The sequence below is a fragment of the Salmo trutta genome, chromosome 13 (assembly GCF_901001165.1).
Source record: "Salmo trutta chromosome 13, fSalTru1.1, whole genome shotgun sequence".
NCBI lineage: Eukaryota > Metazoa > Chordata > Actinopteri > Salmoniformes > Salmonidae > Salmo > Salmo trutta.
Window position 1 is genome coordinate 19515574 of NC_042969.1, and position 27349 is coordinate 19542922.

General features: G+C 44.9%; 1 protein-coding gene across 1 annotated transcript; it reads left to right on the forward strand.

Annotated features, from left to right (window-relative positions):
- Window positions 1–71: 71 nt before the first annotated feature.
- Window positions 72–18785, forward strand: LOC115205405 (CCR4-NOT transcription complex subunit 6). The gene is made up of 12 exons (XM_029771366.1): window positions 72–529; window positions 1380–1504; window positions 1831–2017; window positions 2263–2348; window positions 2458–2562; window positions 2644–2712; window positions 2869–3026; window positions 3195–3349; window positions 4052–4206; window positions 12111–12344; window positions 12580–12788; window positions 14120–18785. Exons 2-12 carry the CDS (start codon window positions 1393–1395, stop codon window positions 14354–14356), a joined length of 1707 nt encoding a protein of 568 aa, XP_029627226.1. The 5' UTR covers window positions 72–529; window positions 1380–1392; the 3' UTR covers window positions 14357–18785.
- Window positions 18786–27349: the final 8564 nt, after the last annotated feature.

Consider the following 27349-nt stretch of genomic DNA (forward strand, 5'->3'; position numbering starts at 1 on the left):
TTAGTATTGGTGGGACCTGTGTAGACAGTCTGACTGCATCCAATTCTCTTTCCTTTTCCCGCATCAGAAGTAAGCCAGTAATTCAAGACCCATATGATGATAGTTTGCATGGCCTCCAGTCAAGGGAAGAAACAAGTGTATGAAGAGCATAGTTTAGTGTATAGCTCAGCCCACCCCTTCATTAGGTGTTGGATTACAGTGGCCATGATTTGCTCATTATAACGACCAATGAATGTTTCACCTCATAAGTTCAGAGCCATGTGATATCATTGCAGTTTGATTAACAGCTGTTGATTCTTGAACACACCCCAGAAGTTGCGTTTGGTCCATAAATGTTCAACCACAGATGGTGCGGTCCGTCCAAAAGCCAGCCAATAGCATCAAGCGTTGTCACCGTAGAGAAGGAAAAAAAATCCTGACAGTCGCCATGATGCTTGTTTTCTCCCTGTGATACAGCAGCGGAAACGAGTGAAGCAAGTAGAAACAAAAGAGCACGCACACGTCCTCGGGAGTTGGTATGCGTTTGCAGGTAAAGATTATCAACACAGGCGACGAGTTTATTTGGATGAGACAGATCTACAACTCATGTTTCAAATTACTACTGCGTGGAAATTACCTTACCTAGCTATATGAAGTCGGACAGGTTAGGAAAATGTGGCTATCTAGCTTTCAGCGGGGGTTTGCTAGTTAGCCATAACAAGTGAGTTAGCTAGTTAACGTTTGCTTTTGCTCATTCAGCCTTGCTAATGTGTTATGGTCAGCTATAAAATAATTACGCGAACGTTATCTTAATTCATTGGTTAGCTAACTATCATTCTCGCGAAGTTATTCGGTATTAATGACCGTTGGCTAACTTGCTAGCTAGCCCCTAGCTAAAATGTTAGGCCAGTTAGCTATTGTTTTCCTGACTTTATGCCTTCAACGCGCCGCTCAATTAGCTAGCTAGACAGCCAATTTGTTATAATTAGCTGGTGATTGTGGTTATTGCTTTGTGCGGCCTGGTGTGTAGCTAGTTAACTTATGTCATGCCATGAGTATTACATAAATACAACTGTACTGAAATCACTGGGTGGTAATCTGTAATGCAATACATTCTCATGACATTGTAACTGAGTTACTAATTTCAGAAATAATTATCTGCCAGCCAATAATAGCCACATCTTTCTTGAGCCTCATTTCCAGAAGTTGTCAAACTCAAGTGACATCCTCTTGAAAAGTTACAAGGATGTCCTGAATGGCCGGCCTGTGCATGTTTGTAAAGTAGCACTAGTAAAGTCATTCATAAAAAATGGCAGCTTTGGCCAATGCTTACCTCAAAGTGTTTGACATGTATTTTATCAGTAGATAATGTTCATAGTAACTAAACTTTTTCTACACAGTGTTACAGCAGGAATGCCCAAAGAAAAATATGACCCGCCAGACCCCAGGCGGATGTACACCATCATGTCAACTGAGGAGGCAGCCAATGGAAAGAAGTCTTACTGGCCTGAGCTGGAAATCACTGGTGAGCACGGCAGGGGGTGGCCCGGAGGCTGTGAAGGGGTGCTGCTCTCATATTAGGACTCATGTGGGGATAGTCTAAGCCAGTGTCTCTCAACCTTTTTTGTAAAGTGACCAGCATTCTAGTCATCCTTAGAGGATAAGGGCCTCTATATTATAGGCCTGTATTTTGTCTCGACCAGGAAGTCCAGCATGAGTGTTTACTTATGTCCATTCAAATTGGGTAGAAGTCAACCTGTATCTGCTTTGCATAGAACGCCATCACACAGAGACCTGACTCACCAGTGTATGTTTATCTACCGGTTTCCCCCTCCACATTTCTGTCTCCAGGTAATGTCAGGAGCCTGAGCCCGTCTCTGTGGACTCTGACCCACCTCACTGCCCTACACATCGCTGACAACTGTCTGTCACGTATCCCACCTGACATTGCCAAACTACACAACCTGTTGTACCTGGATCTATCGTCCAATAAGATCAGGAGCCTGCCAGCAGAGCTCGGCAACATGGTGTCTCTCAGGTGATTCGCTGGGAACCATGATTCCCACGATTCACTTTGTTCTAAACTGGGCTTGTAACTGGTTGGTGCTGAAAGTAACCATTTTCCCATTTTAAAAAGCCTGTTTGGTTCACAGAAGATTTGCTTTTGCCTGTATTGATGACTGGTCAATGTGTTTATTGTTTATGGGAAGGTTGAGGAAGGGGCTGTATTGTCAGGGGGGCTAGTCTCTGACACTTTCGTTTCTATGTGTCCGCCCTCAACAGGGAACTGCTTTTAAATAACAACCAGTTGCGGGTTCTGCCATTTGAATTGGGGAAACTGTTTCAGTTACAAACACTGGGGTTGAAAGGTGAGTGTGGCTTATTGTCTTGGTAACAATTCTGTCCTAGAGACCCCATTGTTGATCCCCGTGGCATTTATTTGATGTCATTCAACATTGTGTTCTTCACTCCTAACAGGAAACCCACTTGCACAAGAAATCATGAGCTTGTACCAGGAGCATGATGGCACCAGGAAACTGCTCAACTACCTGCTGGACAATCTGGCAGGTTCAATAAAATGCAGTAAGTCTGCCTCTCACACACCGTTTTTAATATTATAAAAAATAAAGTACCAATGGCTAAGGTGGACAACCGTTTCCCCAGCCCCCACAGAGCAGCCCCCGTCCCGGTCGTGGATCGCACTCCAGGAGCCTGACCAGACGAGGCCTTCTGGTGAGAAGCCAGCAGACAGTCCCTGTACACACAGTACCCCAGCACACAGCCTATCACAAAAAAAACACAGTTCAATATAAGTATAAATGAGGAGAAAAAAGCATTAAGGTGAATAAGATGCTATATCCTATTTCTCTCCCTGTTCCTCCCCATCAGCATTGTTTTCTGTTATGTGCTACAACGTGCTGTGTGATAAGTATGCCACACGCCAGCTCTACGGCTACTGCCCCTCCTGGGCCCTCAACTGGGAGTACAGGAAGAAGTCCATCATGCAGGAGATCATGAACTGCAGCGCTGACATCATCAGCCTACAGGTACATGTTTACCTCAACCAGGGCTAAACGTCTTCTGTCCTTTTGGTTTCTTTCTGATCAATTCATGTAACTGATTGCCCGGAGTGCGCACACTGGATTTCCCTGATACATGTTATGGGTGCATTCAGTCATATCTGTCCACTCATGTTATTGCTTTGTTTTCAACAGGAAGTGGAGACAGAGCAGTACTACCAGTACTTCCTGCCAGAGCTGAAGGAGCAGGGCTATGAGGGCTTCTTCAGCCCTAAGTCTCGAGCCAGAACCATGCATGAGTCAGACCGCAAACATGTGGACGGGTGCGCAGTATTCTACAGGACAGAAAAGTGAGTGCAACTGAAGTTCTGTCAATGCATCTTTTTTCCCCCTGACCACAATGCTCAATAGCTATGTATCCATACAACTGGCAACAGATTTTCATTTGAATATAAAAAATTACTAGTTACATGGGTTTCCATTGTATTTTCATCTCCGCTGATGGTTGTTATATAGTGAATGTGCCCTCTCTGGTCTTGACACGCCCTGAAGCCAACAGTTCGCAGATGGGATGGGTTGGCTACCTACATGATGAGAATATTATGGATAAGAGCAATTTATTTGTCAAACAGCAGCCAAGCATCGATCATGTCACCAGAATAACACCTTTGATATTTATTGGAGAGGAACATAAAGCTCATCACCATGCACTTTCACCACCCTGAAGTCAGTTTAATCTGTAGCCTAATAACCTGCATGCTTTTCCAAGTTGTAGTGGGAGGACAACACATCATCGCCTGACTCCCAAGTTTACTTCAATGTGATGGTTATCAATATTTAATTCATTTTAAACACAAAGATCCTACCTTGTCTTCATTTGGAAAGTTAATCTGACATGTGCTGTTTCCGTCAGGCATTTCATGACTTTCTATCTGACTTAGTTTAGTAGCATAAAGGTTGGATGGAAACCTGGATAGTGACAGACTTTTATAACTTCTCTCCCTGTCCACCCTTGCTTCTCTCTCTTTCTTGCTCTGTCCTCCCTCTCTCAGGTTCAGCGTGGTGCAGAAACACACGGTGGAGTTTAACCAGCTAGCCATGGCTAACTCGGAGGGTTCTGAGGCCATGCTCAACAGGGTCATGACCAAGGACAACATCGGAGTGGCCGTACTGCTGGAGGTCCGCAAGGAGATGATGGAGGAATCCTGTGAGTACTTATGGCCCTGTCCTATTTCTCACCCAAGACCCTGCCCGTGGTCCTGTCCTTTTTCTCACCCTAGACCCTGCCCGTGGCCCTGTCCTTTTTCTCACCCTCGACCCCACACCTAGCACCTGCCTCTTCATCTGGTTCTTACTCCTTTGGAGTTCATAAGACTGAACAAGTATAAATAGGGATGCACCGATATGACATTTTAGTAGTACATTTAATACAACATATTGCTTTATTCTTGCATTCCAAAGGATCATTAGGCGTAGGTCAACTTTGGCAAATGTTGGCCGATGTAGTAACAGAAAATGAAAATACGTCTGACACTGACCAAAAAAGTTATTTTGTTGGCGTTTGCGTATGTCCCCATTACCAGTAAAACATAAACAAAACTTATTTCTTTCACTTACAACCAGGATTTCATCATATATGTCAAACAGTGAAGTTTCAGCCCTGTCTGTCCATGGCCTCTTCAATCGTGGGTCCTCTTCTTGGGTGTGTGCTGTTACTGTGTCCGTTTCCATCTTGTCTAACATTTCACAGTAACCCTGTTTCTTGTCTGCGTCGAAGTAGCGGTCCTTGTACCTAGCATCGAGCATGTTAACGACACAGTAAAGAGGCTCAGAATGCCACTGAATCACTTGTTCACAGCGTCTAGTAGAGTACGTTTGAAAGTTTTAACCCCAAGGTCTCTGTCGGCAATTTTGTTGCGCAGGTGTTTCAATGCCATGACCGAGGGTATTGCGTCTGCTGCAGACGCAGCTGATCTTATTTCTCGGGTCAGTAGTTCGAATGGAGCTAGGAGTGTGTTCATGTTTTCAGAGTCCACTGGTTTGTACTGATTGTTGCAGGTAACTCCTAGTCGGCAGCGTACACGCCAAGCACCCATTTTCGTTCCAGCAGGCTCTCCATGTAAATAGGATTGTTCCATCTGGTGGAAACATCTTTATTAAGCCTTTTAATTTTCACTCCAAGCTGCTCCTGTATTGCTTGCAGGTGGCTGTATGCTAGCGGTGAGTGTTTAAAATGACCCGCTATCTTCCTACCTGTTGCCACTGTCAGATATGCTGCATTGGGCACCAAAACACCTTAGTTCACAGACAGTTGCAGCGTGTGTGCCATGCATGGCAAACTGGCAACTCCGCATTCTTCCAAAGCCTTTGTCGTGTTACGTGCATTATCACGATTCACAGTGTACTTTTTGTGGGATTTTCCAAGTTTCAAACATTTTCTCAAATGCCATTGAAATGGCAGCCGCGGTATGAGAACCAGCACATTCTTGAACATGCAATATGGTTTTCCTCAGGGAAATAAGTATTTGACCCCTCTGCAAACATGACTTAGTACTTGGTGGCAAAACCCTTGTTGGCAATCAGAGGTCAGACGTTTCTTGTAGTGTGCAAACCTGGTGGCCAACATCTCAGGAGGGATTTAGTCCCACTCCTCTTTGCAGATCTTCTCCAAGTCATTAAGGTTTCGATGCTGACGTTTGCCAACTCGAACCTTCAGCTCCCTCCACAGATTTTCTATGGGATTAAGGTCTGTAGACTGGCTAGGCCACTCCAGGACCTTAATATGCTTCTTTTTGAGCCACTCCTTTGTTGCCTTGGCCGTGTGTTTTGGGTCATTGTCATGCTGGAATACCCTTCCATGACCCATTTTCAATGCCCTGGCTGAGGGAAGGAGCTTCTCACCCAAGATTTGACGGTACATGGCCCCATCCATCGTCCCTTTGATGCGGTGAAGTTGTCCTGTCCCCTTAGCAGAAAACACCCCCAAAGCATAATGTTTCCACCTCCATGTTTGACGGTGGGGATGGTGTTCTTGGGGTCATAGGCATCATTCCTCCTCCTCCAAGCACGGCGAGTTGAGTTGATGCCAAAGAGCTCCATTTTGGTCTCATCTGACCACAACACTTTCACCCAGTTGTCCTCTGAATGATTCAGATGTTCATTGGCAAACTTCAGATGGGCATGTATATGTGCTTTCTTGAGCAGGGGGACCTTGCGGGCGCTGCAGGATTTCAGTTCTTCACGGCGTAGTGTGTTAACAATTGTTTTCTTGGTGACTATGGTCCCAGCTGCCTTGAAATCATTGGCAATTTCCTCCCATGTATTTCTGGGCAGATTCCTCACCTTTCTCATGATCATTCCAACTCCACGAGGTGAGATCTTATACACACACACACACACACACACACACACACACACGAGTCATTCTGAGAATTTAACCCTGTGGCACTGCCAGACGTCCGGACAACAGACCCTCCGATTTGACACACTGAACTCTGTCTGAGTAGTTGGTGAACCAGGCGAGGCAGTCATTTGAGAAACCAAGACTGAGTCTGCCGATTTAAAAATGCAGTGATTGACAGTGGAAAGGCTTGGCCAGGTTGATGACGGAATGCACAGTACTGTCTTATCGATGGCGGTTATGATATCGTTTAGGACCTTGAGCGTGGTTGAGGTGCACCCATGACCAGCTCGGAAACCAGATTGCATAGTGAAGGAACGGTGGGATTTGAAATGATTGGAGATCTGTTAACTTGGCTTTCGAAGATTTTAGAAAGGCATGGCAGGATGGATATAGGTCTGTAACAGTTTGGGTCTAGTGTCTCCCCTTTGAAGAGGGGGATGACCGCGGCAGCTTTCCAATCTTTGGGGATCTCAGATGATACGAGAGGTCCAACAGGCTTGTAATAGGGGTTGCAGCAATCTGTCGGGATCCGTGTTTGGGTGAAGGAGAAGCGGGGGGGCTCGGGCAAGGTACTGCGGGGGGTGCAGAGCTGTTGGCCGGGGTAGCCAGGTGGAAAGCATGGCCAGCTGTAGAAAAATGCTTTTTGAAATTCTCGATTATTGTAGATTTAACGGGGGTGTCAGTATTTCCTAGCCTCAGTGCAGTGGGCAGCTGGGAGGAGGTGCTCTTATTCTCCATGGACTTTATGGTGTCCCAAAACTTTTTGGAATTAGTGCTGCAGGATGCAAATTTCTTTTTTGAAAATGCCTTAGCTTTCCTGACTGTGTATATTGGTTTTTGACTTCCCTGAAAAGTTGCATATCGCGAGGGCTATTCGATGCTAATGCAATACGCCACAGGATGTTGTGCTGGTCAAGGGCAGTCAAACCTGGAGTGAACCAAGGGCTATATCTTAGTTCTACATATTTTTTTTAATGGTGCATGCTTATTTAAGATGGTGAGGAAAGCACTTTTAAAGAACAACCAGGCATCCTCTACTGTCGGAATGAGGTCAATATCCTTCCAGGATACCCGGGCCAGGTCAATTAGAATGGCCTGCTCGCTGAAGTGTTTTAGGGAGCGGTTGACAGTGATGAGGGGTGGTCCCTTACGGACGCAGGCCCCTTACGGACGCAGGCAATGAGGCAGTGATCGCTGAGATCCTGGTTGAAGACAGCGGAGGTATATTTAAAGGGCAAGTTTGTCAGTATGTATTTCGGGTTGTACCTGGTAGGTTCCTTGATAATTTGTGAGATTGAGAGCATCTAGTTTAGATTGTAGGACGGCCGGGGTGTTAAGCATATCCCAGTTTAGGTCACCTAACAGTACTGACTCTGAAGATAGATGGGGGCAATCAACTCACATAAGTTGTCCAGGGCACAGCTGGGGGCTGAGGGGGGTCTAACAAGTGGCAACAGGGAGACTTATTTCTATTAAGGTGGATTTTTAAAAGTAGAAGCTCAAACTGTTTGTGCACAGACCTGGATAGTATGACAGAACTCTGCAGGCTATCTCTGCAGTAGATGGCAACTCTGTCCCCTTTGGCAGTTTTATCTTGACAGAAAATGTTGTTGGGGATGGAAGTTTCAGAATTTTTGGTGGCCTATCTAAGCCAGGAGTCAGACACGGCTAGGCCATCAGGGTTAGCGGAGTGTGCTACAGCAGTGAATAAAATAAATTTAGGGAGGAGGCTTCTGATGCTAACATGCATGAAACCAAGGCTTTTACGGTTACAGATGTCAACAAATGGGAGCGCCTGGGTAATGGGTGTGATGCTGGGGGCTACAGGGCCTGGGTTAACCTCTACATCAACAGAGAAGTAGGATAAGGGTACGGCTAAAGGCTATAAGAACTGGTCGTCTAGTGTGTTGGGGACAGAAAATAAAAGGGGCAGGTTTCTGGGCCTGATAGAATAGATTAAGGGCATAATCTACAGACAAGGGTATGGTAGGAGTGAGTCCAGTGGGGGTCAACCTAGGCATTGAGTGACGATGAGAGAGCTTGCATCTCTGGAGACACCAGCTAAGCCAGGTGAGGTCTCTCCATGTGTGGGGTGTGACAAAAGAGCTATCTAAGGCATGTTGAGCTGGACTAGGGGCTCTATAGTGAAATAAAACTAACCATAATAGCAGAAGACAAGGCATATTGACATTAGAGAAAGGCATGTGTAGCCGAGTGATCCTAGGGTCCAATGAGCAGCAATGGGCAAGTCCGGTAGTCGCTACGTTGCGAGCCGAGCCGGAGCCACGGCGTTCAGAAAGCTTGCGGGCTGGGGCTAGCAGTCTTCAGTGACAACGCAAGAGCCTGTTGAAACCACATCGGACGATTACGTCAGCAGACCAGTCGTGATGGATTGGCAGGGCTCCATGTTGGCAATAAAGGGTCCAGGCCAATTGGCAAAAGAGGTATTCTAGCAGATGAATTAGCGGGTATACCTCTTCGGCTAGCCGGAAGATGGGCCTAGCTCAAGGCTAACTGGTGCTTGCCTCAGGACAGAGGCGTTAACCAGCTAGCACGCTGCGATGATTCGGTGTAATAGCCCAGAGCTTGCGGCAGGAATCTGGTGATGTGGTGGAGAAAAGCAGTCCAATATCGCGCTGTGCAAACTGGCTGGTATTGACCGAGCTAAAGGTGAAGACCTCTAACAGCTAGTTAGCTGGTTAGCTTCTGATGGAGGTTCCAGTTATAATGTATAAAAATAGCAGATCTGTACCTCATTGGGTGGGGCGGGTTCCAGGAAAGTATATTTAGATCGTAGGTGGAAAGTGAGATTAAAATATATACTGAATAAAAATGATGAGACCGACGATTTACATGGGACAAGACAAACAATTCTGACTGCTACACCATTTTGGATTCGTAAAAATCTGATCCTCAACACGAGGGCCTCTCAGGGGTCCGTGCTCAGTCCCCTCCTGTACTCCCTGTTCACCCATGACTGCATGGCCAGGCACTACTCCAACACCAAGTTTGCCGACGGCACAAGTGGTAGGCCTGATCACTGACAACGATGAGAAGGTCAGAGACCTGGTCATGTGGTGCCAGGTAAACAACCTCTCCCTCAACGTGATCAAGACAAAGGAGATGATTGCGCACTACAGGAAAAGGAGGACAGAGCTCGCCTGCATTCTCATCGACGGGTCTGTAGTGGAGGAGGTTGAGAGATTCAAGTTCCTTGTCTACATCACCAATGAACTATCATGCTCAAAACAGACTTAAATGGGCACGACAAAACCTATTTCCCCCTCAGGAGACTGAAAAGATTTGGCATGGGTCCTCACATCCTCAAATGGTTCTACAGCTGCACCATTGAGAGCATCCTGACTGGTTACATCACTGCCTGGTATGGCAACTGCTCGGCCTCTGACCGCAAGGCACTACAGAGGGTAGTGCGTATGGCCCAGTACATCACTGGGGCCAAGCTTCCAGGACCTCTATACCAGGCGGTGTCAGAGGAAGGCCTTAGAAATTGTCAGCCTCCAGCTTCCCTAGTCAGACTGTTCTCTCTGCTACCGCACGGCATGCGGTACCGCTTGCTTGGTCTGGTCCAAAAGGCTTAACAGCTTTACCCCCCCCCCCTGCCAGAGCCATAGGACACTTGAACAGATTATCAAATGGCTTCCCATATTATTTGTTGTCGTCCCCACCTCACCCCCTCATTTACGCTGCTGCTACTCTCTGGTTATTTATGCATAGTCACTTGAACTCCACCTACATGTACATATTACCTCGACAAACCTGTTCCCCCCGCTCTTTGACTGTACCGATTTCCCCCTGTATATAGCCTCTCCACAGTTATTTTTCTGCTGCTCTTTAACCATCAATGCAGTTAAGAAAAAGTATTAAGTAAAAAATTGTAAAATGATACAAGCCCGTAACGTTAATTTTAAGTAAACATTTCACTAAGGTCTAGAGGTCGACCAATTAATCGGAATGGCCGATTTTAATTAGGGCCGATTTCAAGTTTTCATAACAATCAGCATTTTTGGAGACTGATCATGGCCGATTACATTGCACTCCACGAGGAGACTGCGTGGCAGGCTTGACTACCTGTTATGCGAGTGCAGCAAGAAGCCAAGGTAAGGTGCTAGCTAGCATTAAACCTATCTTATAAAAAACGATCAATCTTAACAATCACTAGTTAACTACCAGTAATATCAACACATGGTTGATATTACTGGTTGATATTACTAGTTTATCTAGCTTGTCCTGTGTTGCATATAATAGATGCGGTGCCTGTTAATTTATCATTGAATCACAGCCTACTTCGCCAAACGAGTGATTTAACAAGCACATTCGTGAAAAAAGCACTGTCGTTGCACCGATGTACCTAACTATAAACATCGACTTTCTTAATCAATACACAAGTATATATTTTTAAACCTGCATATTTAGTTAATATTGCCTGGTAACATGAATTTCTTTTAACTAGGGAAATTGTCACTTCTCTTGCGTTCTGTGCAACAGTCAGTGTATATGCAGCAGTTTGGGCTGCCTGGCTCGTTGCAAGCTGTGTGAAGACCATTTCTTCCTAACAAAGACAGCCAACTTCGCCAAAAGGGGGGTGATTTAACAAAAGCGCATTTGCGAAAAAAGGACAATCGTTGCACGAATGTACCTAACCATAAACATCAATGCCTTTCTTAAAATCAATACACAGAAGTATATTTTTTTTAAACCTGCATATTTAGTTAAAAGAAATTCATGTTATTAGAACGTCCAATAGTCAAAGGTGTATGAAATACAAATGTTATAGAGAAATAGTCCTATAATAACTACAACCTAAAACTTCTTACCTGGGAATATTTAAGACTCATGTTAAAAGCAACCACCAGCTTTCTTATGTTCTCATGTTCTGAGCAAGGAACTTAAACGTTAGCTTTTTTACATGGTACTTATTGCACTTTTACTTTCTTCTCCAAATCTTTGTTTTTGCATTATTTAAACCAAATTGAACATGTTTTATTTGAGACTAAATTGATTTTTATTGATGTATTATATTAAGTTAAAATATGTTCATTGTTCATTCAGTATTGTAATTGTCATTAATATTTGTATATAAAAATCGCCATTTTTATTTTACAAATCGGTATCGGCTTTTTTTGGTCCTCCAATAATCGTTATCGGTGTTGAAAAATCATAATCGGTCGACCTCTAAGGTCTACATCTGTATTCGACCCATGTGAAAAATATAATTTTGATTTGAATATCATAGCAAAGGGTCTGAATACTTAAAGGTATTTCTGCTTTTTATTTTTAATACATTTGCAAACGTTTCTAATCCGGTTTTAGCTTTGTCATTATGGGATATTGTGTGTAGTTTGTTGTTTTAAAAAACAACTAACAATGTGGTAGAAAGTCAAGGGGCTGTGACTTATTTCCAAATGCACTGTATGTGTAATCAATGAACTCAAATATTTTACACTGTCGCGTCATTGGCCTGGGCTATTGTTTGAATTCAAGACCAGATTGATCTGTTTGTCGTTGTCCGAGTAGCCAAAGCCCGGGGCCTGTGATTTTCTTAATCTGGCCCAGTGTGTACCACAACTCCTTTACTTCAATCCTAGAACTTCAAAAGGGGAGTGACTGCTGCGCTTCCCTGGCTTAAGTTTTCCTTGGCTGTGCTTTACCTTTAAAGTAAACCCCAAACTTCTCTCTCTCCTCTCCAGCGGGGAAGTCTCTGCACGGCATGGAGAAACAGCTCCTACTGGTGGCCAATGCCCACATGCACTGGGACCCAGAGTACTCTGACGTCAAGCTGGTTCAGACCATGATGTTCCTGTCTGAGGTGAAAAACATTGTGGACAAGGCCACACGCAGCCTCAAACTCTCCTCTGTCTCTGGGGAGACCAACAGCATCCCTCTAGTGCTTTGTGCTGACCTCAACTCTCTACCAGACTCTGGTGAGTGACTGAGTTAGAAAGGAAGCGAAACGTACAAGCAAGCAGTGTAGTGATGGGCTCACTAGCTGCCTGTTAGGTGATGGTTACTGTGAATGAAGTAATAAAGACACTTGTCCACCTCGCTTGTGTTCAGTAGGGCAATGGAAAATGAACATCTGTCTTATTGGATGTTTAGTTGGCTCGTTCCCCCCCATATTGAACAGGACCCATGTAAATCCCTACCGTCTCTCCCCAGGCGTGGTGGAGTACCTGAGTCAAGGTGGAGTGGACTGCACCCACAAGGACTTCAAGGAGCTGCGCTACCTCGACAGCCTCACCAACTTTAACTGCAACGGCAAGAACGGGAACTCCACGTCCAACTCGAGGATCACCCACGGCTTCAAGCTGAAGAGCGCCTACGAGGACAGCCTGATGCCTTACACCAACTACACCTTCGACTTCAAGGTGAGGGAGGCGCTCAAGCACATCTGAAGCACTCTCGGAGGCCTTCTCTTGACATATTACAGGTTGCTGTTTGATCTAGTCCTGATTAGTCAGGAAATCTTGGTTTTCTGACATTAAAATTGACCTATCTCCCACTGTTGTCAGTCTTTACTGCAACATACACCTGCTTTGTAAAGGTTTCATCTAATCTGACATTGTGTGCAGAAAAATAATTGACTGCTTTTGGCCCAAAAATACATAAAATCCGACATTGCTGGACAATGTCTGGCAGAATACATCCTGATTTAAAAAAAAAAAAGAAGTTAAAATAAAATGGCTTAAATCACATTTTATGGCGGTTGGTGCAGGTCTTTCCAATTGCATAATCTCTGTAGCTTACTCAGTCTACCTGCCTGTTTTGAGGTCAAACTTGCAAAGTTGAATCAACTGGTACCAGCCCGCACCAAAGAGGTTGACAGACATGGCTGTATGCCTGCAGGGAGTTGTTTGTACAGAAATGTCCATTAAAGAAGAGTGAAATTTAGTTCTCTCTTCCTGTACAGCAATTATATTTTGTTATGAAGATGTGTAGAAACTGCTACTCCAATAAAAATCCCTGATCACACGTGTAGGCAATGTCATGGCGGCATTGGCTAGCTAAGCTCATGCACATTTACACTTCATCGTGTCTAATGGTCATCTCAGCCGATCTGCACATGTGCAGGCCGTCAAATCAAAGGCACGTCAATTTGTGACTTTCACAAGGTTGGAGAAATAACATGTTCAATTTAAGACATTAGCTCCAATTTAGGTTGTGCCTTTGGAAATTGAGCAAATTGACGACCTAAGAAGGAATTTTTAACCTTTATTGACTTCTCAAACCCAAGACCTTGGCCTGGTCTGCTTCGCCAGCGTTCCCTGAAGTATTGCTCTGTTGGCCCTCTGTGTTTAGAAACTCTGCTGACATTTGTTTTCTGTTAGGCCTAAGGTTAGCCAACAGTCTGAGAAGGTAGTGTGCGGTGAACTTGAGTCTGTTTGGGGTCTAAACTGCTAGTACAAATCACGTTGGACATGTTGGCTTTCTGTTACGTGGAGTAGCAAGTTTGTCCTTTTGGATTGTTTATTATTCCTGCTTGTGTAGATCAATATTCATTGCAGTCACTTACATGTGGTCTGGGCACTCCTAAAACATTGTTAGCCACATGACTGGATTTATTTGGGTTTCCATTAGATCTTGCCAGTAAATCTCATTTGTCCGGTAAACTAAAATGGGGTCTGACAATTGCCCGGCACACATTTTCCCTAACAGAGGCTGCTCCTCACTCATCCTCCTCTTTTCTCTCTCTCCTCAGGGTGTGATTGACTACATCTTCTACTCCAAGCCTCAGCTCAACGTGTTGGGCATCCTGGGTCCCCTGGACTCCAACTGGCTCCATGAGAACAATATCAGCGGCTGCCCGCACCCCCACATCCCCTCTGACCACTTCTCCCTGTTCACCCAGCTGGAGCTGCTGCTGCCCAGCACCCTGCCCCAGGGCCAGGTCAACAACCAAGTCAACGGCGTCCACCTGCCTGGAGGCCGCAGGTAGTTGTGAGACACCACCGGGGGGAGGGGGGCGCTGTAATTTGGTCTTCAGCCTCTCCCTCCATCGCCTCTCTTCAAACTGAAGGAGGAAGACAAGACAGGCAACCATCCTGTTTAAAAAAGAATCAGCCATACAGTGAGGTCTGGCCGACAGGGATTTCTGTTATTATAGATATATATTTTTTATTTTCCTAGTTGTTTTTATTTTGATAATGCTAAAGTAAATCCTGTCTGTCCATTATATTATCTTGTGTTTTAGATCCCCCTCCCCTGTCATTCTTACCCATTATGCTTTTGTAACTCCTTAACAGATAAAGGATGGTAGCATCCAATTTCCCCTTGGTCCATTATAGATATTGAGATAGATTTTTAGCAATACCAGACTTGTTGACTTTGACATGACCTGTGCAGTCTTGAACAATGGCACAAGAAAATCCCTGTGTCACTTGAGAGCTGTGGACACCCTTCACGAGGCAAGGAGAGAAAGGACACCACTTCTCAGAATTCGAGCTGATGGTCTGTCCTATACCAATCTCAAACCAGCAAAAACAGTGTTAGACTGGTCTGTCTCACTCTCCCTACCAGCCAAGGCTCGGGGTGGGCCTTTGCTTTTCGCTCCCCTGGGCTCAATGTGATGGTACTTAGATATCTACCATATATCTGGAGCATCCCATAGGAGAGAGTAGCGCTCCTCTCTGCTACAGGGCCCATCTCTCTGTGGGTCCACTACTGTGGTGCTCACCTGGTGCTACCAGTCCTCTGCATTGACTAATAGAACTCAGTCCATTGTCTCCCTATCCAAGTGGTGCAATAGAAACTAACCCCACTGGTGCATTAAGACTCACTGTTGAGGTTTTTAGATGTATTGTTATCCTTTAGGACTACTGCAACCACCAAATACACTTGTCTGGACCCACGTGTGACAAACTTAGCTCTAGTTACCGTAGGTTTGTCGGCTTGCCGGTCAGACATAGTGCTAGAAACACATCTGAATTCTCTGGACTGAAACCAAATTAAATAATTTTAGTTGCATAACATGTCATTAGTGGCAATCCCCTTTTGCACTCTATTACCTCCTGTTTGCATACGCGACGGTCATCCATTTTCTTGTTCATGACTTCGTTTGGACCAGTTACCACCTTTCGTAATAGGGAATGGGGTTTTGGCTGAGGGGCAAGGCAATGGGATGGGGAATTATCAACACATTTCACTTAGTTTATTTTTTTAAGCAGATGGAGGTCACTAGCTGATTTACAGGAGTTTAAACCAGCAATCCTCTCACGGTCACACACAGATCTTGTAGCACTGTCTCTTGAGGCCAGTAGTGACTTTCCCCCAGCCATAAATTCCGTACTATACAGCAGTGTGGTTTTTCCACCAGTGTTTGTACAGAATATAAATGTAGATTCAGTCTTTACATGATTGTATATGAGCCACTAAAGACCTGTTTTCTGGCAGTTTTTGTACTGATTTGAGGAAAATACAGGATTGTATTGTAAACTATGACTACATTTTTATCCAGGAAATGTTAAGATTAATTCAAATTACCAGCTTGTACAAAAGACGTAAGGGGTTGTTCTCGGTGTTTGCCCCCCCCAGATTAACTGTTTTGATGTATCAGTATTGATTGGTTTCCTGCTGTCGTTTTGATTTGAGGGCATGTTGCTCAGATTGTAAATAGATCTGCTGACTAAACCTCCTGATGCTTCTCACCCATTCTATTAATAAGCCTTCCTGCTACCAACCCAACCTACCATTCATCCATTCACAGTTCAGGCCATAGTAACACCAGGGCCCGTATCCACAAAGCCTCCGAGTAGGAGTGCTGATCTAGGATCTGTCCATATTATTCATTATAATCTAAAAGACAAAACTGATCCTTACTCTGAGACACTTTGTGGATACCAATAGCACCCTTTAGTGCACTACTGTTGACCAGTCCTGTGTGGCTCTGGTCAAGAGTGTACTACATGGGGAAATAGGGTGTCATTTCAGATTTGTCCTTAGAGGGATTTCACATCACACCGCCACTATCCCATAATTCCGTTGTTGTTCAACCGGAACATTGGGCCTCACCGTCGCAGTTTGCAGTCTTGCACTATTTACAATCGGCGAACGCCGGAACAACCTCTTTTTATTTTTTAAATACTGTCGAGACATTTGTGAAGATTTTATGTGCTTTTGGCTTATGTTAGGGATATTCTTTTTTTGTATGAGCTGTGAGCATGTTATGGGGGGTGTGTGTGTGTGTGTCTCCTGGGTGAGTGATCTAGTAATCAGGTATGGAATATTTGTCTTGTTTTTTTCTGGGGCAAAGCGAAGACCTCTTGAGGGGGCTTACAGTTCCATAATGTTTTGCACCCTCCTTGTACTCTAGAACCCTCCTAGAACCCCTTTATAGTTCCCTATCCCCATAGCCACCTAGCCTCTCTTGACCCAGCCCCGGCCTCCACCACAGATCTGAAATCTGAATCTACAAAAGCATGTTCCCCTATAACCCCTCCAGCCCCATGTCTTGCCCCATTAACGGTCAAGTGTATTCCTTTAGTCCTGTCTTTTTAACCCCTCTACTGAAGCCCCTGTATGGTTTCAGCCCCTGGTACCATCTGTAGGGTAGGCTGTCAGGTGGCCCACACAGACATGTTGCTATTATCTGTTTTATCACCGGGACCAAAACATGAAATATGTCAATGGTGACTGACACTGTTGCAACTGTCACATTTTTAACAGGAAATGTAATGATGCACACTTATGATAGTTGCCCTGTCTATCCCACAATGATTTGTCAATTAAATAAAATATGATCACCTTTTTAAAGTAAATATGATACTGAAGCCACTGTGCTAAAGTTAGCATTTTATGAATTTTTACAGAGGAGAAAGATTGAAATATTAATGTCCTTGTTTAAAAGCTGTTTTCTGTCCCTACTTTCCCCATTTGTTTTGAACAGAAACCAATGTCTGGTTTGATAACCCTGAATTGCTGATACTGTTGTAGTAGCTTTTTTGTAAAGTGTGAATAAAATATGTATCATGTTTCCTTTCTAAAATGTTGAATAGCGTTTTTAATGTGTATATTCTGATTGCTACATTGTTTTCACTTTTACTCATTGCTTTTCCATACCTCATCCAACCTCTCCAACAACCAAATGGTTCTCTTTTGGTAGATTTTCTTTTTTTTTCTTTGACAAACTGTGGACTTTGCTGACTTTGGGTTGCTCTAGAAGTGGATGCAGAATGCTTATTGAAGGAAGAATTCCTAAGAGTAATTTGCCTTTCCAAACGTGGATATTGAACTTTATTTTTCTCAGCTTTTTTTTGGGGGAGGGGGGGAGGTTGTCGCTTAGGCTTAAGATGCATGTTGTCTTAGAACCGGGGGAGCCTTGTCTTACTGGCTGATTCAGTTGTAGACCGCACTATTGTTGACTAGTGTAAAACTAAGCTCAAGGCATTTTGCTGGTAGATGGACTGGTCCTGTGATGAGAGCACTATTTGGTCCATCTCACTGTTGTTTCACAGTGGCTAAACAGAGTAGGTCGCCAAGCCTACTAACCCTCACGTTTTGAACCCCCAACATTGGTTTTGATTGGAGAAAGGAGGGGGATTAACACTGCTTGATGTCACCATGAGCTTTGGTTAGTTAGTGATCACTATAACTCTGTTTACTGTTTACTTCTAGGTGTTTTATAGGACTCTGACTGGCTCCCTGTCAAAGCTGCTTTCTGTCCAAATGTGAAGCACCCTCTTTAACCTTCTATACAGTAAGTCCAAATACCACTGTCATGACTTGTAGGGTTGTAAGGGAAGGAAGTATTTTCCTTCAACAACATGAGTGTTGCCTTTATCCATGTCAAAATGAGTTTGGCTTGCAAAAGTCCTCATTTCAGACAGGTCATTTCCATTCCCCAGAAAGTTGGCAATACCCAGACAGTCATTAAGAAAATGTTTTTGAAAATTATTTTATTTGGAAACTTGTCTAATACTTTTTCAGTCATCCCTTTTTTTCCCCTATCAAACCGAGAGCAATTTCTGCTGATTCCGATCACCCCATTCCAGCATTTTCTCTCCTCCAGCTTGTATATTTAGGCTTCACCCTCGCCCCTGCCGATAGTGGTGGTAGTTTGGTCAGGATTGTCAATTTGTAGCTAGCTGAGTACACTGTCACTGTGTACATACACTGGACCAACTACTTGTTTACCATTCATGGAATACCAGCAAAAAACACTGGCACAACGTTCAAAGAACCAAGTCTGCTGTTTTTAAACTCAATAATACACATTTAAGAGACAATGGTAAACAAGTTTATTTTTATTTTTTTGCTGCCTTGGTTCGACTGTCTTTGGACTAGTTTTCTGTTGAACACATTTTCTTTACTCCTACCTAGCTATGTATTTTCCTACTTATGGTTGTAAATAAATTAAAATACTGTTTCAATCTGTCTCACTCTGATTATTTGCAGTGGATGTTACATAATATGGTTCCCTGATGTGATATTTTTCTACCTGTAGTAGTATTATAATGTAGATGGATTCCAGTGGCAGAAGATTGTTGCAGCCTGATGTCCCAACTGGATTGAGGACCACGAAGCGGGTAAGTATTTTTATGGCCACAAGATGGCGCTTTAAGATCACAAACACTGTTGTGCTGAGAGTTGTATAAGGATGATGTGGTTTGAACAGATCTGTTATACATTTACATGCTGTCAGGGTATTCAGTGAACATATGACATGTACTGCAGTACAATCCAATATTCTGAGTCACAGGGTGGCTGCTGGGATGAAAAGGGACATTTATGGCTGAGGTAGGGCAGGTGTTTACCCTTAAAATGAGTCTCGTTTAGGGTCGAAAGACCATAGACACCTTAGAATCAGAAACAAGACGGTGCGGTGAACTCGCCTTCCATCTAGAACTAACCCTGATGTGCTTATTGAGTAGAGGCGTTTAGAGCCACACACACTGAGCCTCAGGATCTGTGAAACACACAGCTCTTCAGCCAAAGAGCCAGAAGGATAGCCATCCTACCTACCTGGCACAATAGGTGTTAAGACAGGAAATTAGGAGGGAAATGCTTTCACCAACATCATAGGTACAGTATGTTGTGTACAGGTTCTGACTAAATACTGTTAATCTGGTGGAAAGTGCATTACTGACTGTTTACTGTTTAGGTTTACTTTATTTCTCTATTGCGCTCTGGTGTATTCTTTAAAGGCCTAATGCAGCTGCTTTTATCTCAATATCAAATCATTTCTGGGTAACAATTAGGCACCTTACTGTGATTTGTTTTAACTTAACATTCTCTAAAATAAATAAAAATAGCTTCTTAGCAATGGGAGTGGTCTGATTTTGGAGGGGGAAATGATCTGTTTTTGGCAGGTAGGTATGGAACTCTTTCTTACTGGTCTATTAACTCATTTATTGCATGATGATGTCACCATGGAAGGCCAAAACTCCATCCCACCAAAATAGGCTGAACTTTCAGGCACTCTTTTCAATCAGCTCTTACACTGAAAGGGAATTATAATTTTCATTATTATTCCAACCTCTGAGTGTGGAAATGTATATAAAACACAAATGTTTTTGACTGCACTGGGCCTTTAAGTTCTAACAGAAATTGCTGTGAAGTTATTCTCACTGAAATTACCTGTAAAAGAAAACACCCATTTCATTTATATAAGGCTGCTATCGTTCGCCATTCAGCCGGAGCTTTTAAAACATTTTTTCGAATTCGATGGAGTTAATTTGTTGAAAAATGAGGCTTTTGAGAGACTGAGTTCATGAACCTTTTCTCGTAAATGTGGAATTTGATGTTGAAGCGGATGTCTGCATGCGTGTGTGTGATCCTGCCTGGTTGACTCCAGTGCTGGCGGTCCATCAGTGTTGTGCTAACGTGGCAGCCTGAGTCCAGAAGCGTGTAAAGTGCTTGCAGATGTAGCTTCTATCCTCCTCCTTTTCCCCCTCTTTACAAAATAAACTCTACATTACCAACCGTGAACATGAGGATCAGTAAACATGCCTGCCTCGTGCTCTGTCATTGGCACATCACTGGGTGTGTGTGCGCATGAGTGCATACTTGTCCTTATTTGCTTGTGTATATATTTGGGCGCTGATGTAGAGTCACTCCATGGAGGCAGGGGTGGTTCTGGGGGGGGGGGGGGCAGTGCCCCTGTGACAATTTTGGACCCCTTGTGGCCCCCCTAAATGTGGAGTGTGAAATAATTTTGACATTAATTTTTGCTATCGTTCTTTTTTTACATCCGTTATTAGACAGTCTGCAATGCGGAACACTAATGATTATGAACATGGTCTTTTGCCTGCTAATGCCTGCAATGCAGTGAAGAAAATAATATGACAATACGTCTAACGTAACTGGCCCCTCTAACAGTACAACTGGCCCCAGCTTGGCCCCCCCAGTTGAAATGGTCTAGAACCGCCACTGCATGGAGGGGGGAGGAGAAGGAAGTAGGAGAGAACGGAGCAGGAGAGGAGAACAGAGTCTCTTTGTGTGAAGCGCTGTCAGCTCTGTGTCCTACTGTTCTGGGTTCTACTGTTGTTGGTTCCATTAATAAAGCTCCAGAATGGAACACTGAGCCAGATGAGAAATGTTAACACTTATGATGGACAGCAGGGTTCATAAAGCCATCTAGTGATGTGGAGAATTAGGACTGGATTTGAGCCGATGGTTGACATTATCAATGGTAGATTAATTAGCGGGTATTGTTACAAAAGCCCTCTTTGTAATGTTCTGACTTGCTGTTGCTAAATTCTAACTTTACAAAGATTTTTTACACACATGTTCAAAAAGACACCTGAGCTGTAGGCCTGTAAACTTTCACACTCCTGTTAAAGCTAGGGTGTAGGCTGTATACTGTTTATTAATGAGAAAGGTGAGACGTGTGAGTTATGACTGGCGGCCAACTCACATGGCTGAAACACTCATAACCTACTGTGTGGTGTGTGAGTGCCGTGCACATTCCGTGTGTGTGAGCGTGCGTTCTTGCATGTGTGTTTGAAAGGGAAGGGATGCAGGTCTTTAACAGAGCAGAAGGGTTTTCTCTGTGAGAGGAGAGCTGTGTGGTCAGGTGGTAGGCCACATGTGGAATGTGTTAAACTAGACTAGTCACCTGTGGTCTGCTCACTGGTCAACTAGGATGTTTAGAACATAGGGGGGAGGACTAGACTAAAGCGTTATTTCATATTACTCTTAAATGTCTAAATTGGCCTGTCTAAATTGGCCGGTCTAAATGGACCTGTCTAAATTGGCCTGTCTAAATGGACCTGTCTAAAGGATCTGTTTGAGTTTGACCTTGTGGAAGGGGGTTTTAGACCTCTGGTGTGTTTGTGGTGGTCTACTCTTCATATTTCCATATGAAACATATAAAATCAAGTAGAGCTTTGATAAAATCAGATGTGCGCACACCAGTGGAGGCTCCTCAGAGGTGGAAGGGCCATCCTCAGGGAAATTTCCTAAAAATAAAAATAGGTAAACATTAAAGTTATAATTTTTAGATTAAACTATATTAAATATACTCATGTCACCAAATAATTGATTAAATAATTTTTTTTTGCCATGAAGGTCTACAGTAAGTTCAACAGCGCTGTCTGGGGTAGCGCAGTGGTTCAGCCGGAGGACAGCTAGCTGCCTTTCTCCTCTGGCTACATTGACTTCAATACAAAACCTAAGATGCTAGTAGGCCTCACCCCTTCTATAGACATACATGGTAATAATGACCACTTCAGGAGGACGTCCTCCAACCAATCAAAGCTTTTGCAGTATGAACTGAAGTATGAACTGACATGTTGTCCATCCAATCATATAATTAGGATCAGAGAACGAACCTTTTGAGTTGTATTGGGATTGTGCTAATGAGCATTATGGGAGTTATATTGAGAAGCCTCGGGACATTGTTGGATAGAGATTAACAGTGAAAAGTGATAGTTGAGCATTTTTGGGATATTATTCAATTCAAATTATAATTTTTTTCAAATTACAGGACACAGAGGAGTTATATTATAAATTGTTTTCTTGGTTTTAGAACTTTATTTTTGTGTCCACAGTAGCTAGCTAGCTACCAGCGAGAGTGTGCAGTTTTCTGCGCCAGAATGGTCAACGCTGCCGAAAATGTTGTGGACTTTTTGTTGAAGAACCCCTTTCAGTTTCATGAAGAAGGATGAAAAGGTGAGGTCGTTCAATACCACCCGGTATCAAAAGTATAGCTGGTTAACAGGGAGCCTTTCATTAAGCCGGCTGGCCTTGCCTGCGTTTTGGGGCATGCAGTAAATTGTTTTTAGAGGACACGACGAGATGGAAAGTTCCGCCGATAAGGAGCTTGCAGAGGTAATTGCACGTTACGATGCTTTACTTGCTGAACATATCGAACTTTCGACTGTCCGAATGGTTTGATAGCTTCCATCGCATCATCCATTAAAGATTAAAGAGAGAGTTTGACGCATCGCATTGTTTTGCGTGCGCTTGAGTAGGCTTTCCACTTTCCTCCGGTATTTATTTAGCAAAGATAACACACAACCACTCCGGACACACACAAGCGAAAACTAATTACATAAATGTTGCAGCAGCCTAGGCCACACCTAAACATTAGAAATCTGACATGCTGTATTCTAAATATTAGAAATCTGACATGCTGTATTCTATACATTAGAAATCTGACATGCTGTATTCTAAACATTAGAAATCTGACATGCTGTATTCTAAATATTAGAAATCTGACATGCTGTATTCTAAACATTAGAAATCTGACATGCTGTATTCTAAACATTAGAAATCTGACATGCTGTATTCTAAATATTAGAAATCTGACATGCTGTATTCTAAACATTAGAAATCTGACATGCTGTATTCTAAACATTAGAAATCTGACATGCTGTATTCTAAACATTAGAAATCTGACATGCTGTATTCTATACATTAGAAATCTGACATGCTGTATTCCATACATTAGAAATCTGACATGCTGTATTCTATACATTAGAAATCTGACATGCTGTATTCAATACATTAGAAATCTGACATGCTGTATGGGATGAAAACGAGACTATTTTTCAGTCTGATCAACTGTAGGCTCCTAATAAGAGCAGCTGCATACAGCCTATGTGCCCTGTCCATCTGGTCAGGTAAAACTAATTGGTAACTTTATGTATTTATAGTCCACTTGTGTGTCAGGAGAAAATGGGAATGTGATCAAATTGAGTTAATATTCAAAATTGGTCCGGCTAGGCTGCCAATGCGTTATCAATCCCTAATGATTAACTGGAATGAATGAACGAATCAACATAATAGTGATGATGGATGTGAGTAAATGTTTTGTAAGGCCTACAGTTGCATAGGCCAGCATGATGCAAACATGCATAAAGCAAGCTCAGCCCTGTAAGTTCTATGTCTATCAGTTGTTGTGTCTGGGTAGAGAACCCCCCCCCCCCCCCTCCTAATCTAGTCTAAATATCATTTCTATGAACCAATAGTTTGACAGGGTTTTTAAAAATCATGTGACCTGATTAGGAAAAACTGGTCCCATCATAGCCCTTATAAAACCTTTTACAACTGATTAATCACTGTCATACCTTATAGGGTCCAGAGTTTTCCTAGTTAGTTTAACATATAAGGAAAAACTCCAGGCCCCAGGGGGTAAAAATCCCCCTCTCTGGGACCAATAGTGTCACCAGTCTGCTTGCAGTTGTCAGTTATGGTCAGGTATGTGGATGATCAGGGCTTTATTCAGGAACGTTTCTTGGGCTACTATGATGTGTCACGTGGGTGAGATGCGCAGTCTGTTTGACTTTGTACATTCTGAGATGTCTGAGTTTTAAGTTCATAGAGAAACTCGTTGTCCAAACCTACGATGGCGCAGCTGTAATGGAATGTATCTGCTATTTGTATTTTACAGCTAAGTCCCCTCCTTTTTTCTGATATAAGAGGTGATGACTACTCCACTCCACTACCTTTGTCAACTTTCTCCTGATATGAACTGAAGCCATGTCTCATGTGCCCACTCGTCCACTGGCACATTGCATTTGTGAGTACCCCTATACATTTTCTCTCATTCCTGTATGTAGAGACAATCACATTATTACACATCAATGATTTTACTCCTTGCTTGGACTAACTCATTCTTAGCTCTTTTGTCGAACTGTGTAATGTGATGTGTTATTGTTTTTTTGTCTTCCCAGTCAAATCCTGTCCTGCACTGGTCAAGCCTCTGAACACCTTAACTCATGCCTCATACCCTCATTCAATCACTGCTGTGATCTCTTTCTAACACTGTGTGAGTAGCCCTCTCATTCGCCTTCCCTGTAATACTGTACTATAAATGTCTTTATTAAATGCTTCAGGTTAAAATAATTAGTCTTTGACGATTTTTGAAACACACTTTGTCGTCTCCGTGCGTTACGAACCTATACCGCGGGTCTCCCATCCTCCTCAATTCTTCAAGTCACCAGCCTCCACTGGCGCACACCCACAGCGGCGTGTCTGTATGTATATATTGTCAGCTAGGTAATGGAGCAGGTCTGGGAGGGCATGGCTCTAGATTTATCAGAGGAACTAAAGAGTGTCAGGTTGATCTTAAAGGTCTGTGTATTTAATGATAAATCATCAGCCAAACTGCTCAGCATTTCACACTGTACCAGCCTGCTCCTCTACCTGCAGCCACATACGCACACGCAGGCAGACACATACTCACGCACAGGCATTACTAGTTGCTTTTAGCCTGCTAGATTTCCCCTGAACAAGAGGAGGAGAGGAGAAACGCCACCGGGGTCGATGCTCTCCTCTCTCCTCAGGGAGCCGCCGGAGGGAGTCGCAGCTCTCCTCTCTCCTCAGGGAGCCGCCGGAGGGAGTCGCAGCTCTCCTCTCTCCTCAGGGAGCCGCCGGAGGGAGTCGCAGCTCTCCTCTCTCCTCAGGGAGCCGCCGGAGGGAGTCGCAGCTCTCCTCTCTCCTCAGGGAGCCGCCGGAGGGAGTCGCAGCTCTCGTCTCTCCTCAGGGGGCCGCCGGGGTCGATGCTCTCATCTCTCCTCAGGGAGGGGTCGATGCTCTCGTCTCTCCTCAGGGAGCCGCCGGGGTCGATGCTCTCGTCTCTCCTCAGGGAGGGGTCGATGCTCTCGTCTCTCCTCAGGGAGTCGCCGGGGTCGATGCTCTCGTCTCTCCTCAGGGAGCCGCCGGGGTCGATGCTCTCGTCTCTCCTCAGGGAGGGGTCGATGCTCTCGTCTCTCCTCAGGGAGCCGCCGGGGTCGATGCTCTCGTCTCTCCTCAGGGAGGGGTCGATGCTCTCGTCTCTCCTCAGGGAGGGGTCGATGCTCTCGTCTCTCCTCAGGGAGCCGTCGGGGTCGATGCTCTCGTCTCTCCTCAGGGAGCCGCCGGGGTCGATGCTCTCGTCTCTCCTCAGGGAGGGGTCGATGCTCTCGTCTCTCCTCAGGGAGCCGCCGGGGTCGATGCTCTCGTCTCTCCTCAGGGAGGGGTCGATGCTCTCGTCTCTCCTCAGGGAGTCGCCGGGGTCGATGCTCTCGTCTCTCCTCAGGGAGCCGCCGGGGTCGATGCTCTCGTCTCTCCTCAGGGAGCCGCCGGGGTCGATGCTCTCGTCTCTCCTCAGGGAGCCGCCGGGGTCGATGCTCTCGTCTCTCCTCAGGGAGGGGTCGATGCTCTCGTCTCTCCTCAGGGAGGGGTCGATGCTCTCGTCTCTCCTCAGGGAGGGGTCGATGCTCTCGTCTCTCCTCAGGGAGGGGTCGATGCTCTCGTCTCTCCTCAGGGAGGGGTCGATGCTCTCGTCTCTCCTCAGGGAGCCGCCGGGGTCGATGCTCTCGTCTCTCCTCAGGGAGCCGCCGGGGTCGATGCTCTCGTCTCTCCTCAGGGAGCCGCCGGGGTCGATGCTCTCGTCTCTCCTCAGGGAGCCGCCGGGGTCGATGCTCTCGTCTCTCCTCAGGGAGGGGTCGATGCTCTCGTCTCTCCTCAGGGAGCCGCCGGGGTCGATGCTCTCGTCTCTCCTCAGGGAGCTGTCGCCTCACAATGACAGTCAAGTAGAAACCCTTTCTCCCTCCCTCTCTCCCTCTCTGTCTCTCTCTCCTGTCTAGGCGCTGGCCGTGCTAATTGTCATTGGGGCTGGAAGCTGCTGGCTAGACGGTGTGTCCGCGGGTCACAGGCTCCAGAGACGCCTGGGTGGGTGGATGACAGGTCCTACATTCCTCACTGTGTGTGTGTGAGGGAGAGCGGGAAAGAGGATGACAGGTCCTACGCTCCACACAGACTAATGAGTGTGAAGGTAGACGGCCATGAATATAGCCAATACGGGGAGCAGGACGACATGATGGCAATACTGAGATTGTGTGTGTGTGGGAGAGAGGGGGGAGAGACGGAGAGACGGACGGACGGACGGACGGACGGCGAGAGAGAGAGAGAGACACACACACACATAGAGAGAGAGAGAGACACACACACACAGAGAGAGAGAGAGAGAGACACACACACACACACAGAGAGAGAGAGAGACAAGACACACAACAAGAGAGAGAAGAGACACCAAACACACATAGAGAGAGAGAAGAGACACACAACACACAGGAGAGCAGAGACACACACACACAACAGAGAGAGAGAGAGACACACACACACATCAAGAGAGAGAGAGAGACACACACCACACGAGAGAGAGAGAGGACACACAACACCAGAGAGAGAGAGAGACACACACACACACGAGAGAGAGCCACACACAAGAGAGAGACACACACACACAGAGAGAGAGCACACACACAAGAGAGAGAGACACAAACACCAGAGAGAGGACCACACACACAGAGGAGACACACAAACACAGAGAAACAGAGACACACACACACAGAGAGAGAGACACACCACAGAGAGAGAGAGACAACACACACACAGAGAGAGAGACACACACACGAGAGAGAGAGAGACAACACACACAAGAGAGAGAGCAACACAACACAAGAGAGCGAGAGACACACACACCGAGAGCGCGAGAGACACACAC

Excerpts from the sequence above, each read along its gene's own strand:
- LOC115205405 (XM_029771366.1), top strand. The coding sequence starts at position 1,393 with ATGCCCAAAGAAAAATATGACCCGCCAGACCCCAGGCGGATGTACACC. Across the intron at positions 2,563-2,643 it reads GGCAGGTTCAATAAAATGCA|CCCCCACAGAGCAGCCCCCG; the intron begins GTAAGTCTGCCT and ends CCGTTTCCCCAG. Across the intron at positions 12,789-14,119 it reads ACTACACCTTCGACTTCAAG|GGTGTGATTGACTACATCTT; the intron begins GTGAGGGAGGCG and ends CTCTCTCCTCAG.